Here is an 18,351-nt window from a genome sequence, read left to right on the forward strand (position 1 = left end):
GACAAATCAAGTAAGACTACTTAAAAGAGATTTTAGTTTTCGATTGGATCTGGTCTAGCGCCTTACATACACTTGTCTTACCAATTTACTGGTACTATTTTATTTTATCTACAGCGGTAACTAGCCTGTGATGTTGTGAGCTCGAATCTCGTCCGTGGCGATGTGTGTATGTTCGACTTCGATCTCAATGGACAATGATATCCATTTTTTGTACTAAAGTATGTGGTGTTACAGCCAAAGTTACTGAAAGGAGGAGTTAAACACAAACAAGCAAACAAGCCATTGGATACAAACATTGTACATGCAGTACTAATTCTAACGTATTGGTCGTTTAAATAACAATTAAAAAGAAACTAATTTTGAATCTAAGTCTTTTAATGTGATCTCACCGTCTTTGATTTGATATAATCGGCCACATTCGTTCGAAGTTTTAGTTTTTAATTTACTTCTTTAACACCATTGTTAGATTTTATGAAAACTTAGAGTATATATTGTAGACATAAAGACATATTAAGAGAAAATTGCAATCATATTGAATGTCAAAAAGAACTGTTAGAAAATTAAAATAACAAAAAGGCGTAATTAATAGACTGAAGCTTCTACTTCATAAATCTGATATATATATAGAGAGAGAACTGAAAATGCCATTAATTTCAAGTAATGTGCTCCCGACAAAATCCATGTAACTTTGGTTAATCAACTTTTAAATTAATACCCATGCATCACAGTTTGAATTGAAGTTCCTTCATTGATCTATGGAAAACAATTTAGCACATACAAATTAAAAAAAGGCGAAGACTGGTAAAGCACTATTTGATACAATAAACAAAATATATTATATCAAATTAATGATGAATCGGTAGGATTTATACAGGAAATCAAAATTATCATTGTTATAATAAAACAGGAAAAATCGCATCTTTGTGTCTTTCAGATATTCTGCTGCCAAACTATGGAATGAGTTGCCAAACAACTTTAGAAATGAAACATCTTTTACCCAATTCAAGAGTCTAATAAACTCATGGAATGGCAACTCATGCCATTGCAATGCATGTGTATTTATTTTATGTTACAGCTTGAAATATAATAGTGCTGCTTCTTGTGAATGTTTGCTTAGCTTTTTATAATTTGTGAATGCTGTGCTTTAGTTTTTATGTTTGCTTTTAGTGCTTATGCATGTGTATGATATAGAATTAAAAAGGGCAGCCTTAATGTGCATGAAATGTATGTTCTATGTATGTTGATTACCTTAGCCAAATTTGGCACAACTTTTTGGAATTTTGGATCCTCAATGCTCTTCAACTTTGTATTTATTTGGCTTTTTAACTATTTTGATCTGAGCGTCACTGATGAGTCTTATGTAGACGAAACGCGCGTCTGGCGTATAAAATTATAATCCTGGTACTTTTGATAACTATGTCTTTTATGTCTTTAATGTTTTAATATTTGTATTGTGTATGATTGTTATGTAAATGTATGCATTTGTCGGTTATAAAAGCTCAGAGAGCTTATGTTTATTTGTTATGAGACATGCCGACTATAAATAAAGCTTTGAATTGAATTGAATTGAATTGAATTGTGTTCGATTCTTTTTTACAATAAATAGTTTTATAACTAGCCAAACCTCTCACTTATATGACAGTCGCTTACAATTCCATTATTGTAACAACGATGAGTTAACACGGTTGTGAAAAATTGTGTTTATATAGAAAATTGAAAAATGAGTTTTGTTGAGAAGATTACTTATAGTATGATTTTAATAGTAATACTACTGACTAGACTGCGTAACGGAACATTAAAACTAAATATTGAAGTTGGTCGTTTTGACAATATTGTAAGAGAAAATCGTAATATTATGTATATGCTGTCATTTGAATTGTATTGAAAACGAGTACCATTTTGTTTTTGTATGTCCTGCCTTTAGATCATTGAGACTACAGTTTTTACCAAAATATTATTGTTCATGGCCAACTAATAGAAAGCTGTTATTTCTTTTACAGGCTAGCTCAAAGGGTCTAACTAAACAATTATGGAAATTTCTTAATGCGGCATGGAAGTTAAGATCACAAATAATCATTGCATAACAGTTGTAATTATGTGCTTATTATGACCATATTGTGTTGTTCTCTGTTTGTTTACTGTCATTATTGTAATTGTATATAATGTTATTTTGCTATAGCATTATGTTTGCTTCTGCAAAAATATATATAAATATTCTTTCATAACAAAACAAACATTTTAATACACTCATCATTACTTTAAATAAAGCTAATACTAACAATGACCACTGTCCTTTCCTCGATCTTCTATATCACTAACGGAAAGCTTAATACTAAAATTTATGATAAAAGAGATGAATTTTCATTTCCTTTCGTTTATTATCCATTTTTAGATGGTGACAATCCCTTGTCACCATCTTACGGTGTTTATATATCTCAACTTGTATGATTCGCTCGTGTAAGTAACAATGTTTTAGATTTTAACGAGAGAAATTTATGTATTACTGAAAAATTATAACACCAGGGTTTTCGATATCACAAACTAGTCAAAACGTTTACTAAATTTTATTATCGGTATAAGGACATCATTTGTAAATATAGCTCAACACGCAGACTTCTTATACGTTTAGGTATTTCACATCCATATTTTTTATGGAAATATTCTTTATAAAGCACAAAAATGTTAGTATTCACCGCAGAAACTAACAAAACCTTTAAATAGACTTATTAAGAAGGGATATAGTTACGATACTGTTGTCAGGTCATTAAAGATTGCATATTTTGGCGTTAATATTGGTTCACTTATAGGGTCTTTGCATCGGAACTAAACACATTTATTCATAAACCAGTTGTTGGCATGACACGGCTTATGTTCCTCAATGATACTAAACTCCTAACGGGAAGGATTGTGCCTGATATTCATATGATGAAATCATAATATTTCAATCAGTTTAATTGAAGTCTGGAGCTGGTATGTCAATTAACTGCTAGTTGTCTGTTGTTATTTATGTATAATTGTCATTTTGTTTATTTTCTTTGGTTACATCTTCTGACATCAGACTCGGACTTCTCTTGAATTGAATTTTAAATGTATGTATTGTTATGCGTTTACTTTTGTACATTGGCTAGAGATATAGGGGGAGGGTTGATATCTCATAAACATGTTTAACCCCGCCGCATTTTTGCGCCTTTCCCAAGTCAGGAGCCTCTTGTCTTTGTTAGTCTTGTATTATTTTAATTTTAGTTTCTTGTGTACAATTTTGAAATTAGTATTGCGTTCATTATCACTGAACTAGTATATATTTGTTTAGGGGCCAGCTGAAGGACGCCTCCGGGTGCGGGAATTTCTCGTTACATTGAAGACCTGTTGGTGATCTTCTGCTGTTGTTTTTTCTATGGTCGGGTTGTTGTCTCTTTGATACATTCCCCATTCCCATTCTCAATTTTATATTGTAATTAAAAATATAAAAAAAACAGGGCTATAGCAACCAGGCATTTTGTTATACTCTTAATGACTATGAATACAAACAAATATGTAACAAAGAAGCACAAAAGGCATATAGACAAAGTACATTAGCGTATATGATATACAAGAATACAAATAATACCATAGGATAATAACAGAAATGACGGGATGAATAAGTACAGAGAAACGTTAAGTAACAAAGTTCCAAGACCACATCGTTTTGTGATCCTTCTGTATCCTGCCTGCTAAAGCCTTAATCTTATTCTTAAAAAATAATTCGACGAAATATCACGCCTGCTTTACTAATTACGATCGAATTTCATGTTGACATAATTCAAGATAAAAGGTTTTACTATGACATACAAACCTAACCTTATCAATGATTCATGCAAAAAAGGTCAAGATAATGTTAACCCTTGTAGACGAACACACCCACAAGTACAATCGTCCCGTGAATCACATATAGTCGACATATTTCTTACAGTTACGTTAAGATTGAAATTGTCATAGAAACATAACGTCGACCATGTACTTTAAACATACGATCAAAACCAGGAGAACCCTGCCAAAAAAGCAACAAATACACCAAGTACAGATGATCATTTGTAAATATATAATATTTTAGAAATGAAACTAACAATGAAAAAGTAACGTTGACAACATAATAATGAAATGGTGTCAAGATCAGGCAGGACATGTAGACATTTCAAGGATTGAAAGGCGAGACAAAAACACAAGTCACAGAAAAAACCCAGACAACATCATGTCCAAAATTGAAAATGACGCAAAGAACACTCTACAAAATACTTAACAGAAAAATTCTGAATAAGAAAAATCTCTAATAATAAGGTCATTGATCTTAGAAGACATCCGAATAAAAAAGGAAGCTATTACTTACACCAATCAAATTATAAGTACAGACTGTGGATTAGAACATAGCAGAGGTACAGTACAAAATATAAATAAAAGATTATATATATCTAAAATTAAGTGTGAATTTCTCGCTCATAGGACTAAAATCGTCACATGGGACCCCAACATATCCCATGGGATTTAAACAAAATCACATGGGATAATGATCAATTCCATGGGATTTTGCTCTGTTCCATCGAATATTCTATATATATAATAATAACAGCAGAAAAGCAAAGAAATTATTGAATCCCCCCATAAGTCCGCACATTTTGGTTATATACACATCACTGTATCTCTAAGAACAGGTGGCGGCGGATTTGCAAATGAGTGTTTTGCAAGTTAAAAGTGTCCAGTCTTTATATTTCAACAAAGACAAATAAAAAAACACATAGACAAAGAAGATTATCAAAAACGAATGACAAGAATACAAAAATATACGATAACACAACGACGGGATGTATAGGTACCGAGCCACTTCAGATGAGTTTTACAAAAAAATAGATAGTAAAAGTAATATTTACTTAGACAAATAAATTCCCTGTTTACAAAACTTAAAATTTTCGAAAAACTAAGGATTTTCCTATCCCAGGCAAAGATTACCTTTGCCGTATTTGGCACAACTTTTTTGGAATTTTGAATCCTCAATGCTCTTCAACTTTGTACTTGTTTGGCTTTATACATATTTTGATATGAGCGTCACTGATGAGTCTTATGAAGACGAAATGCGCGTCTAACGTTCTAAATTATAATCCTGGTACCTTTGATAACTCTCATGAACTTTCTGCTCAGACACTGGTAACGTTTTACAAAGTCTGAATATCAGCTGCAAGCTCTTGAATACCAAATGAGTTGGAAAATGTTAATCATATATGCAGATGAAGTTGGTATATTACTACTTAGGTTAATATTTTTCAGATTTGTAGCGTATTATTTATAAAAAAGAGGAAGGATGGTATTTACATAAAATGGTTCTATCACTCCCTCCATATCTGTCCAGAATCAGTGACCCAATTTGCAATTCTTATATATTAATATTTTTAAACAATTATATACAAATGTCATTCTCTTTTTTATTGTTTATTTCAATGTCGATCTTCGATTTAATCTACTAATTATTTTCATTGTCTATACATTGTAACATCTCTATATAAAATATTATAACATTTGGCTAAAATTTCATCGATTTAGTTTATAAATGAATATTTTGTAAGTTCTTTTTTTATTTTTATTTTTATTCATATCCTTGGGTAAATAGCATCCTTCCCCTTTTTATAACCAATACGCTACAAATCTGAAAATTATTAACCTAAGTAGTAATATACCAACTTTATCTACCTTTTCGAGAGAAAAAAATGCAGTCTATATTATTGTTCCTTTCCAGGAAAGTTTAAAAAAATTAAAATCTTTGTTTCATCAGTACTGATAAAGATAAGCTAAAACTATTGATATTTTAAAAAAAGAAATTATTTGTTTCAATGAATATAAAAATTAAAACTAAAACAGCTTATACATAATATCGCGATGAAAACTATGTTTATAAACTATCGTGTTTTAATACATTTTGTGTTTCTTATAAAGGATACCAAGGATGTATATTAGTTATACGTCCTTAAGGATACCAAAGGGACCATCAAATTTATAGATCGAAAATAACTGAAAACGCCATGGCTAAAAAAAAAGACAAGCAGACAAATAATAGTACACAAGTAAAGTTTTTATAATATAGATGTACATATTTTCCTCTACACTGTCCAACTTCATGAAATTTTGTCACTAACCTCACTGATTGTCGAACTGTAATATTGTGAAAATACTTCGTTCCTGAAATCAGTGGGTTGAACAAGGTTTAACAATAAACGTTCAAAACTGATGTAGGCGCGATTTAGTTTTCTGTGGTCCCTGAAGATATGATGTGCTCAATCTGAATTAATACAAAATTGAAAGAATATTGGTTGGAATTGGTTTATTAAATTGTATTTAAATGAGTTCTTTGTGGAATTCCAATTCGGCGATTGTCCTTCAGACACTTGGTCGAAATACGAACAACAAAGAAGTCATATCATTTGTTTGGCTTAATAACTATTTTGATCTGAGCGTCACTGATGAGTCTTATGTAGATGAAACGCGCGTCTGCCGTAATAAATTATAATTCTGGTACCTTTGATAACTATTGTATTGCGTCATCTAAACAGAACCACCAACGCTTATATTCGTTCTTGATATCAAGGCGATTGTTGTCTGCTTTTAAGCATATACACAGCGACCCTTTATCTTTTCCTGAGTATCTTAAATTTTCCAGTCTGCGTATAAGTATATCAATAAGGTTAACAGTCTCAATGACTATAATTTGTTTCCTAATAATGGCGATCATATATTTACTTCATTATTATTCACCAGCTTTTGTTTCAACAATAGACAAGTAAACAGAATTAAAGATATAACATATCTTACAGGGTTAAGTATTCCACATTATCAGATGAGCAATAAAGTCTTCAATACAAGAATAAGTAAACACCATTTAAGACATAACATATCTTACAGAGTAAAGAATTTTACATTATCAGACGAGCAATAAAAGTCTTTAAATGATGATGTTTAACCAATATTATCGTTATTTTCTCAAACGTAAAAACTAAAATAAACAGGCAGACACTTTCAAAATAATATAAATGACCAGCAATTAGATATATAAAGATAACTATTATTAAAACACCAATTGACGCTTTACAGGAGTTGTTGCCATTGAACGGCGATTGCTGACCTATCATTCGTATTTTTTTCATATCATCATGTAAACTGTTACACGTATATAAACAGATGCAATTAACAGCAACAATGATAAGCGAAATCAGTTCGGCAATTACGTAACGTCAGATGCAAACCTGTTAATTGACAGTTTATCAAAGTTATTGACTCTGAATGAGAATTTTATCTACTTAGTATGATTTATAATTTTATAATATATCGTATTTTGGACTTTGTTTATAAAAAAAATCCCCACTCTATCAAATCCCTAATTAATCTAATAACATATACCAATAGTAGCAGTAATCAACTTTGACAGTTCAAAAGACTTCTTCGGACATCACCAACTGACTCATCAGAAAACAAAGACGTACAACTAAAGCGCTATAAAACTAGGTTCAAACCACATTTTCTGCATTTGAGAATGTCTGTACCAAGTCAGGAATATGGCAGTTGTTGTCCATTCGTTTGATGTGTTTTGTCGTTTGATTTTGCCGTTTGATTAGGGACTTTCTGATTTAAATTTTCCTCGGAGATGAGTATTTTTTCAGAACTCAGAAATTTGCATAAGCTACATTTATGATGCTTCTATCAGTAAAACAGTTTTCTGAATATTATTTCTATCATTATTCAGTATTGCCGAAAGATTTGTCTTTTTTTCTTACACAATTTCTAGTAAACTATCCCGTGGTTTCCTTATTGTTAGTTTTACAATGAGACTGCCGAAGAATATTAACAATACATGTGTTTGATTTATTTCCCAGATTGTCTGTACTTTGTTGATACAACCCAAAATATATTTTAATTTGATTTTGTGTCGTTAATTTCTCAAAGAAAAAAGAAAAAAAAACAACATGTTATATATATATATATACAGTTTTACGCCAATCTTTAACCTCAAAGTTTCAAATGTTAAAAATTTGATTAAACAAAAAACAAAAAAGGTTTATTATCTTTTATTTGAAAAAAGTAGTACTTAAAAAATACAATTCAATTCAATGTTTTATTAAAGTCTCATCTCTAAACAAGTACAATCAATCTTTATACATTGTAAAATAACACTAAATAAAATGAGAGCCATTCTATACAGAATGATAAGAGACTATTAAGATGCATAGATATAATACATAATATGAAATAAAATACTATTTACAATATATAACATTTCTACGCCTTTTTAAAATCAAATGACAGGTTTTGTCACACACACGTATCATATTTACATCTGAGAATAAAAACACTAACTTCTGGTTTTCATCTAAAGTATTAAAATATCATTAAAAGTTTCAGCAACATAATATAAATGGTTTCAAAAAATCGTCATAAAGAGTACATCTTAATAAAACATTCGCTTCATACATGAAAGGCTGAATTTAAGACATACATATAGCATGTATTTAAGGCTATATATATCTACTCAATAACATAAGTCTAAATTTAAATTTAAAGATTTCCTTAACTATAAGTTTTATTTTCAAATGTGTGATTTAAATAACACGATATTGTTTTAAGAAACTTGACCTTTAATGTATAGACTTGACCAAATAATGCATGACTGACGAATCGATTAAATTAGTTGTGAACTAGGGTTTATAATTAGGTTTTGCACTCTCGATATATCAACCTTTTTAGTTGGAATTATTTAAATCAAAACTTTATTATGACAACAAAGACGCTTCAATTTCGAAACTACAGATCAAATATCATTTCAAGACATATCAATTTTGCTGTTTAGTGGTTATAATTTGCTGAATATTTAAAAGGTATGTGATATATAAATAATGTGTTATGAATTAATGTTATTAGCTCTATTTTCGTATATGATGTAAATAGCTACTGTGTTATAATGATTTGCAGAATTCATGTCGATACAAAAGTGTTTAAGAAAGAGTAACATGTTATGCTCTGTTAGCATTTCTGTTCAAAGAATTGTTGATTTAGTATATTCAAGACAAATACTATATGCTACTTTGGTTTTGATTTTTCTTTTCACATTCACTTAAGACCATGTTTTTATTAAAGTTTAATGAACAGATTTAAATATAATTACTTGTGATTCTAAAAAGTCAAACAATTGATCTGCTTAAAAGTAGAAATAAAACCTGTAAGAAAGATTATCACTGGAACGAGTAAAGGAGCTCTAAAACTACATGTAAAAGTGGTTTACTGCATAATGCTTGAAGCCATTTCATCATTAGTTTTTAATCAAACCAGCACTCAGTACAGACCGAGCAAATAAATTACACACCACCGGTCGAAAACAGAGACAACTCAACTTCAAACAATAGCTGCTGTACATATAGACTAAACGCCATCATTTCAAAAAGTATTTGCACAAGGACGTTAGAAAACTAAAAATCAATAAGTTATTTAAAGACAGACATAACTCGTATTCATACAATACAATTAAAAAAAATACATAATCCATCTACATACAATGTATATACAAGCTGTCCAAATGGATTTCTTGCCCTCATTTAAAAACAGACATAATTCGCCTTCACAAAGTACTTACTCAGTACGAGTTGAACATTACAAATTACACGCCATCTTTCCACAACCGACACACATCGCCTTCATGTAGTACAAGCTTTACAAATGGAAATTTCCCGTCAACTGGAGTATGAACTGTTATGATACTACATTAATGGAATACATGTCAAGTTTTCATGTCAATTTATTGACAAGGACATTACGTATTTATTTAAGGCTGCTGCCTATTAAAGATAAGCCCATTCGTTGTACGTCTGCGTTTCTCACGGAAAAGTGTGGTGCCGGTGGTTAATGTAGTGTAGTCGTTGGGTGAGAGACTAGGTCATATTCAACACTTTACATTTATCGTTTATGAGAAGCATTTTTCATAATTTTGTTTTTACTGAAAATGACATTTTGTTGTGACCTCTTATGTACCACACAGGCTTTTATTCACTCATAATCATAGAAATTGCAATTATCTCACAATGGAAGTAACATGAAACATAATTCCTACATTATTTTAAATAGACAACATGTATTTTCTTATCACTTGTTGATTCTTAAAATGAGAAACAACATTTAGATACAACACAAGATAACCACAGGGAGTTTTCTGGCTTTTGACAGGAGATGAAGAGCTGACGAAGTTAACCCAATTTGTTTTGCATCTAATACCCCGCCTTATCATCTTACTCGCGCGATCAATGGAATTACAAGGATATTTAAATGTATAGTAAACATAAGTAAAGGGAAAATATTGGCTCTATAATAATAGATCACCAAAACATTATACAGCATAACAAAAACAAATAACTTTATAAAGAGTATTTGGTGTTACTTAAAAAAGCTTAACGTACTGTGTTACAGTTTCAGTATATTTGCATAGTTATGCTTAAACAACATGGTTTCAGAAATCAGTGACTGAAAAAAAACCGACATATTTAGTCTTATTTCAAACAACTACAAAATAGGGAGATACTTCATAGCATTTTGTTGCACCGCAACCTACAAACAGGTCTCCATGGAAAGCAAACCAAAGTTATTGTATGTTATCATTACTCGAAATTAAACATTTGTATATACAAAAGGTAGAAAGATACAAAGAAAGAAAGAAAAAAACATAAATTGAAAAAAAGACAAACCCCGGGAAACTTGTTTGAAACTAGAATTGAATCATTTGCAGTACTGCCCCAAAAAATTTATATAACAGATACTGAGCTAAATTCCAACATCCCTTTCATTTGATTATTTAGCATTTTATTTTCAATACACAAAAGCCCCATCAACACATCTTTAAAACTAAAAACTATGATATTACTAAATCTATAGAGCAAACCAATAATTAAATGATTTATGTAAACAGTTTCTCTCTTCAAGTTTCTAATAAACTGAGTTTTAATGATAATATTTTTACTTTCAGTTAAATCATTATGATTCACATTTACATTATTAAACAATGATGTTTTACAAATTATTTATGATAATTCGATTTGTGTTATTTCAGGAAACATATCAAATATGGAGTCTCGGTTTTTCCACGTGGCAGATTATATCGTGTTTACTGGGGTTGTTGTGTTATCAATCAGCATCGGAATTTTTCATGCCCTGTCAGGTGGGAATCAAATGACCACTTCAGAATATCATCTGGGAAACCGGAGGATGTCAATAATTCCTGTGGCCATCTCCTTAATAGTTTCATTTGAATCCTCAATTATGATGCTCGGAACACCTGCAGAAATATATGTGTTCGGTATACAGAACATTATGTGGGCCTTTGGATGGTTTATTGCCAATTTACTTTCGATTAAACTGATGGTGCCTTTGATTCACCCTCTGAAAATCACGAGCGCTTATGAGGTTTGCAGTATTTATATATTACACATAAACGATTTTCGTGTGCAAAAAATTACAATACTTACTGAGTGTAATTTTCCACATTTCATCTAGAAAGTAAGCTGTATATCATTCTAAAAATGACTATTTATACTATTTGATGCGTTTGAACAAAGAATTCGACAAAACATTCCATTCACTTATATTCTGTGAAAATATATCTAGATTGAACACTAGCTGTTTTATTAAAATGAATAACTAAAAAAGATAAAAATATTGTAAGAATTAAAGTTTTATTTAAATGTAGATCATAGTAGTTTTAAAATTGTTACTATTATTTCTTTTCCTTTGCTATATATATATATATATATATCTATATCATTATTAGTATTTCAACTTTTGCATTGTTATCGTTTCTTTGGTGTCTTATGCCTCTACCGAAGGGAATTTTGAGGTAACAATCTTAGAACCATTATCTATTTTTCAGTATTTAGAATTACGATTTCAGTCCCATGCTGTGCGCATGTTCGGTACTATGCTTGGAATGATTCATTATGTAAGTATCTACTAAATGTATACAGTTATCAAAGGTACATGTACCAAGTTTATAATTAATTACGCCAGACGCGCGTTTCGTCTACATAAGACTTATCAGTGACGGTTAGATCAAAGTAGTTATAAAGCTAAAATAAGTACACAGTTGACGAGCATTGAGGATACAAAATTCAAAATAGTTGTTCCAAATACGGATAAGGTCATCTATGCCTTGGATAACAAAATCCTTCGATTTAAAAAAATCATACTTGTGTAAACAGGGAATTAAAAAAAAACAATGACCATATTAATTATATTCATGTCAACACGGAAGTGCTGACTACTGGCCTGGTGATACCCTCGTAACGAAACGCCCGCCAGCAAATACAAAAAAGTTCCAAATACGGATAAGGTAATCTATGCCTGGGATAAGAAAATCCTTAGTATTTCAAAAACATCATACTTTTGAAACAGGGAATTCATAAAAAAAAATGACCATATAAATGATATTCATGTCAACACCGAAGTGCTGACCACTGAGCTGGTGATACCCTCGTGACGAAGCGTCCACCATCAATGGCATCGACCCAGTGGTGCAAATAATTAAGGGTAAAAGGCTTATGATTGATTACGGCGGACGCGCGTTTCGTCGACATAAGACTCATCAGTGACGCTCAGATCAATATAGCTATATTGACAAAAAGTACAAAGTTTAAGAGCATTGAGGACCCAAATTTCCAAACAGTTGTTCCAATTACGGCTACGGTAATCTATGCCTGTGTAATTTCCAAATCTATATAATTTAAAAGTTGTCTTTAGTGTCTTGATAATTTCTTAATTCAACGGATAGTTTATCAATATTATGTTGTTTGCTCTCCTTCTGCAACCAAGCAAACTACCAGAGGTTAAACATGTATGTATAAGTTAATGAGAAGCTCACAGTTTAAAACAACGTAGTTGCATATGGGTTACTATATGAATATTGTTTTGTTAATAGTTAGTATTCACTTTTCAGACTATATATATGGGAATCGTATTATACGGGCCAGCAATTGCATTAGAGGCAGGTTTGTATGTAAATGTATATAATTCCATTAAACCAACTCACATTTTAAATATCACCAGATAAGTTGGTAAGATAAAAGAAAAACAATGAATGAATGAATATATAGTTATCAAAGGTACCAGGATTATAATTTAGTGCGTGTAAGCTTTTAATTTGAATAATATTATGTAACCAAGAATGTTATTAGTCCGATTATTATCAGAGAAGACACTACGGGATGATAACAGGGAAGCCGAGAAATAACTTTCTTTATTTTATTAACCATATTTAATTCATGTCATCTAACGTCTTACAGAACGCATAGGGATAAAATTGGGATGACAAAGGTTTAAATATGCGTGAAAAATCGTGTAGATAATAAATAAGAATAGCTGAAGTTAACCTTTCGTCAGAATGTTCCTATTCGTCAAATGTATGTAGGATATAAGGATATTTATTAGATTTGGGTTCAAAATTCAAGTCCAACAAAGACACTATCGAAATAATGTCGCCTGTTCATAAACGACTTAAACATGTAATAATACCACTCAGACTAACAATACATCTATACAAAGTCATAATATCCCCAGAACTGACTTACGAGGAGCGCTAATCTTTACTAACATTTGTTCATTGTTATCTCAATGTTGATGAATAAAAGTCATTTGTTTATTTTTTTTTTAAATCTCCCGCTTTGTTTGAAAAGCACATTTCCTGTAAACGTTCATTCATCTTTTTTTCAAAGTGACATTTTATCGGTAGGTAAACATAGAAAAAAATATATACAGTCCATGGATGGTGTAAAACGAATTTTTATCACAATATTGTAAATTAATGTATAAAATTAGAAATCAGTTCTGATCAATATTTTGCATAGTTTGAATGTGGTACACCATTCATTAAACACAATTACCGATCGCACGTTACACCATTACGCCATTAACACCAACACTATAGCACTATACACATTCTACCATTTCACCATATGCCATACACCATTACATATTTTATCTCTATTATTGCGTTCATGCAATACTGCACCTTATATCGTTCAATACCATCCTTCTGAGTGTAGGTTTTGTAATCATTTAAGAACATCATATTTTCAATCATTTATATAGTATTGTCCTTAAATAATTGACAAAAGAGGTTATTTCAGCGTTTCGTTTAATTTAGCAACATCACAGCAGCGCCATAATACGACATACACGTACAGTCGAAGAAGAAGATCTCCAAATTAATATGATATTCCATAACTTGTTTAAGTGATGCCAGGGTTTTAAATGTTTAACTCATGCTGTACAAGTTTTACTTAAATATTTGGTTGACCATTACTAAAGGTCTGTATCCCAGATAACAACGGATAATTTAAATTGTCATATATACTTTGCCGTCCACTTTTACTTGATAAGCACATCACTGAATACGATATATTAGCAACTGATTGCTTGAAATCCTCACGAAACAGTTGCAAATAATGAGGCAGAGTACCTGCTTGGAGTACATGAGCTCATTTCAATTTTCAATTAGATTCTTCTTGTTCAATCTTTTGTTTTCTGTTTAGTTTTTATAAACTGTCGTTTGTTTTTGCGACTGTTTATTTTCAAAGTAATCATCGTCTTTCCTCTGTTCTCCTAAAAGTATTGCATATAGATATTAATATGTGTGTACGTATAATAGAAGAATGCCTCTTTTCAGTTATGGGATTTCCACAGATTGCCTCGATTGTGATTGTAGCCGTTGCTGCTGTAATATATACGTCTGTGGTATGATTTATTAAATTTATAAATAAGAAGGAAAAATAACAGTAAAACCTAACTCCAAGAGAATTTAAAAACAGACAGTTCCTTATCAAAAGCTCAAACACATCAAACGAGCGGAAACCAACTCTCATATTCAACTGTGATATAGAGTTTCATCCATTATGAATGTAGATAACAATTAACATTATTAAGACTATCATTCTAATAATGCATTAGAGCAATGGCAACAAAAGACATTTATCTTAGTGATTTTTAACGTTATCTTTTATTTGATACAATGTAATCTTATCAGGACTTCAATCTTCCATGGCTTAAACATGGCCACCTTGGAATAAATGTTCATTATATTTGATATGATGTTATTTATCATATTTTAGGGTGGAATAAAAGCTGTTATATGGACAGATGTCTTCCAGAGTTTAATAATGGTAGTTGGTATAACGGCAGTTTTGATCCAAGTACGTAGACATTATTCAAATTTCAAATGCTATTTACATGTAATATCATCTGTTTCCCATAAAACAACAAAAAATATGACGAGACATACCTGCCTATGGTTATATATCATTTGGAAACTGTAAGAGACGCAAATCTTCACACATTACGATAAAGTATTATATAGTTACTTCTATAGTAATTTCTGATGAAGAAAATAAGAAAAAATAAATATATGCACTCTAGAAATGAAAGAAGTTACTTTGATACATAAAAAGTTTAAATATTTTTTTGTAGGCTGTTGAAATAACTACCACAATGTATATATTCCGTAACTGTAATTAATCAGGTGCCCTTCAAATGATAATTCGATTTGTTTTTCAAACTGTCTTGAAACCGCTTCCACTGTTTTATGTAGACGAAAGACGTGTCTGTTATACAAAATTATGAAACTTCGTGTCCTTGATTATTTGTTGATTTTTAGATGGACATAGAAGTATTTTTCAAGGTCGCCACACTGCAAAAGTAAGCGTAGTATAGTTTGAATAAACATTAGCATCCTTGTTACAGAAATGACAATAGAATAAGAATAAGAATATTTATTAAATCCAATCAAACGTCCCGTTTTTGAGCAAATACTCTTTTTACATTTCAGGGTACAATTTTAAGTGGAGGGGTGAAATCAACATGGAGTATAGCCAATGATAATGGCCGTCTAAACTTTTTTGTGTAAGTATATGGTACTCTTTTTTATTTGAACTATTTTCCCTTGTGAAAACACGTTTTCATAGCAAATCCCACGTGATAAACTCAGTATTAGAATGTAGGTCTTCACTGTTTTTGGTACTGGAATTAATTTATAACTGATCCACTGGAAGGTTTCTACTCTACCGCATTTGATAGTATGATAGTTTTATGACATGATTTTTGAGATTGTCATAGGCCCATGCATTGACGAAATGGTAGCCAAGTGATACCGTACGGTAACCTATAATTGTTAATGTTTGTGTCATTTTGGTCTTTTGTGGATAGTTATCTCATTGGCAATCATACCACATCTTCTTTTTTATAAAACAAGTAAAAAACATGTTGGTGTCAGAAGGAACACGATTTCCTCCCATAGGAATACTAATTATTCAATCGAATGAACGTCTACCTATTTTGATAAATATCTGATCATCCAATTATCAAGTATTTAAATGACAACAGCATCAAATTGTTATTTTTGTTTGTTTTGTTTTTAATCAGAGTGTTTTTTTTAACAAAGAATACATTGTCCTTCTCTTTAAAAACAGTTTTAACTGCAATAGGTACTACTAGTATCTACAATATTTGAAGTACTATATAGAATGGGTTTCTTAAAAGTATGTATTGTTAGTTTCTAAAAAATATTTTTAACTTCCTTGGCTAATACCTAAAAATACTATGTACTATGTAGAGTGGATTTCTAAAAAGTATGTGACTGTTTTGATAATTTCTGAAAAATATTTTAACCGTTTTAACTAATATCTAAAAATACTCGAAGTACTATATGACTTACTGAAGGCTAAATTCAAAATCTATTACGTTCCCATTGATGAATTAAAATCGATGTTTAAATGTTTTTTTTAAATACGAGTATTTTATAACTATATCAATAGTCAATGATGACCTCGTGTGGGTTTTAAGTGTTAAACGTATATACTCAGAAGAAGGTTTTTATTGTGCACATTTAAGGAAGCATATATATTGAAGACAAAGATTATAATATTATGAATAAAGTTATTTACCTAATTAACATTACAAATGATAAAAAAATGCTCATTTTAAAAACATGATGATTTAGTTGACCATTTTATTTTCAATGGGAGGGAGATATTTTGCTAAATAGAATTGAGAATGGAAATGTTGAGTATGTCAAAGAAACAATAACCAAACCATAGACCAGGGGCTCCTGACTTGGGACAGCCAAAAACATACGGGGGGGGGGGGGGGGGGGGGTTAAACTTGTTTTTTTAGAGATCTCAGCCCTTCTTCTATACTGATAGTTATCAAAGCTACCAGGCTTTGTGCCAAATACGGTTAATGTAATCTTTGCCTAGCATAAGACAAGCCTAAGTTTTCGAATAATTCATATCTTTTTTAAAAGTAAATTTATAAAAATTATCATTTAAGATGTTTAATTCGCCACATTCGGTATATGCAATGGTTGTCGTTTGTTTATGTGTTACATATTAGTTTTTCGTTCAATTTTTAAACATAAACTAGGCCGCTAGTTTTCTCGTTTGGATTGATTTACATTGTCATTTCGGGACATTTTATAACTTACAATGCGGTATGGGCTTTGCTCATTGTTGAAGGCCGTACGGTGACCTAAAGTTGTTGATTTCTGTGTCATTTTGGTATCTTAAGGAGAATTGTCTAATTAGTTACTTATATCATATATCTACCTTTTTATATTCAATTGATATTCATGTCAACACCGAGGTGCTGACTATTGGGCTGACAATAAAAATACAAATGTCACTCTCAATTTCGTGTGTTCAAGCGCCCTTCTACATTATCTTCATTACAACCAATGAATTGTAATATTTAGCAGTTTTGATAAAAAAATACAAGAACTGGTATTAAAGTGTGCAAATGTGTTATTCTGTAAAATACTGTTTGTCATTTGGTGACTCATTATGAATTTATACATATTTTTTTTCTGAGAACAATAATTTCCATATTTTCACAGTTGGGATACTGATATTACTAGACGTCATACATTCTGGAATTTGTTTGTCGGCAGCATTATCAAAGGCACCGGAATGATCTTTGATCAAGCATCTGTTCAACGAATTTGTTCTACACCAACCCTAAAAGATGCTAAAAGGTATATACTTGTGTTAAAAAAATGTCTGTGCGCAAACTAACCTGTAATTAGTTCTTGTTTTCGTTTGTTAGTTTCACTGTGTGGTTGTGTTTATGGCTATCTGTGCTTGATGCGCATCTTCGGGCTTTTAAAAATAAAAACGATAATGATAAAATTTGAAATAAATCAAAAGAGAAAACAAACAGCATAATGCATGCGTATAACGCTTAACGATAAACACTTTTTGCAGACGTCCACCAAATGTTACCCTTTAACACATACTTAACGAAGCAGGATTAAAACGATTG

The 18,351-nt window shown here is 30.9% G+C and overlaps 1 protein-coding gene across 1 annotated transcript in view; it reads left to right on the forward strand.

Moving 5' to 3' along the window:
- The first annotated feature begins 8,716 nt into the window (after positions 1–8,716).
- The window catches only part of LOC134711126 (uncharacterized), a 56,321-nt gene continuing 46,686 nt past the window's right edge, over positions 8,717–18,351 (forward strand). The window contains exons 1-8 of the mRNA XM_063571569.1: positions 8,717–8,888; positions 11,105–11,457; positions 11,921–11,989; positions 12,983–13,034; positions 14,711–14,778; positions 15,153–15,233; positions 15,866–15,939; positions 17,927–18,064. Coding sequence (XP_063427639.1) covers positions 11,119–11,457; positions 11,921–11,989; positions 12,983–13,034; positions 14,711–14,778; positions 15,153–15,233; positions 15,866–15,939; positions 17,927–18,064 — 821 coding nt within the window. The 5' untranslated portion in view covers positions 8,717–8,888; positions 11,105–11,118. The remainder of the gene's footprint in view (positions 8,889–11,104; positions 11,458–11,920; positions 11,990–12,982; positions 13,035–14,710; positions 14,779–15,152; positions 15,234–15,865; positions 15,940–17,926; positions 18,065–18,351) is intronic.

This window comes from Mytilus trossulus, chromosome 3 (genome assembly GCF_036588685.1).
Source record: "Mytilus trossulus isolate FHL-02 chromosome 3, PNRI_Mtr1.1.1.hap1, whole genome shotgun sequence".
In the NCBI taxonomy this organism is placed as follows: Eukaryota; Metazoa; Mollusca; class Bivalvia; order Mytilida; family Mytilidae; genus Mytilus; species Mytilus trossulus.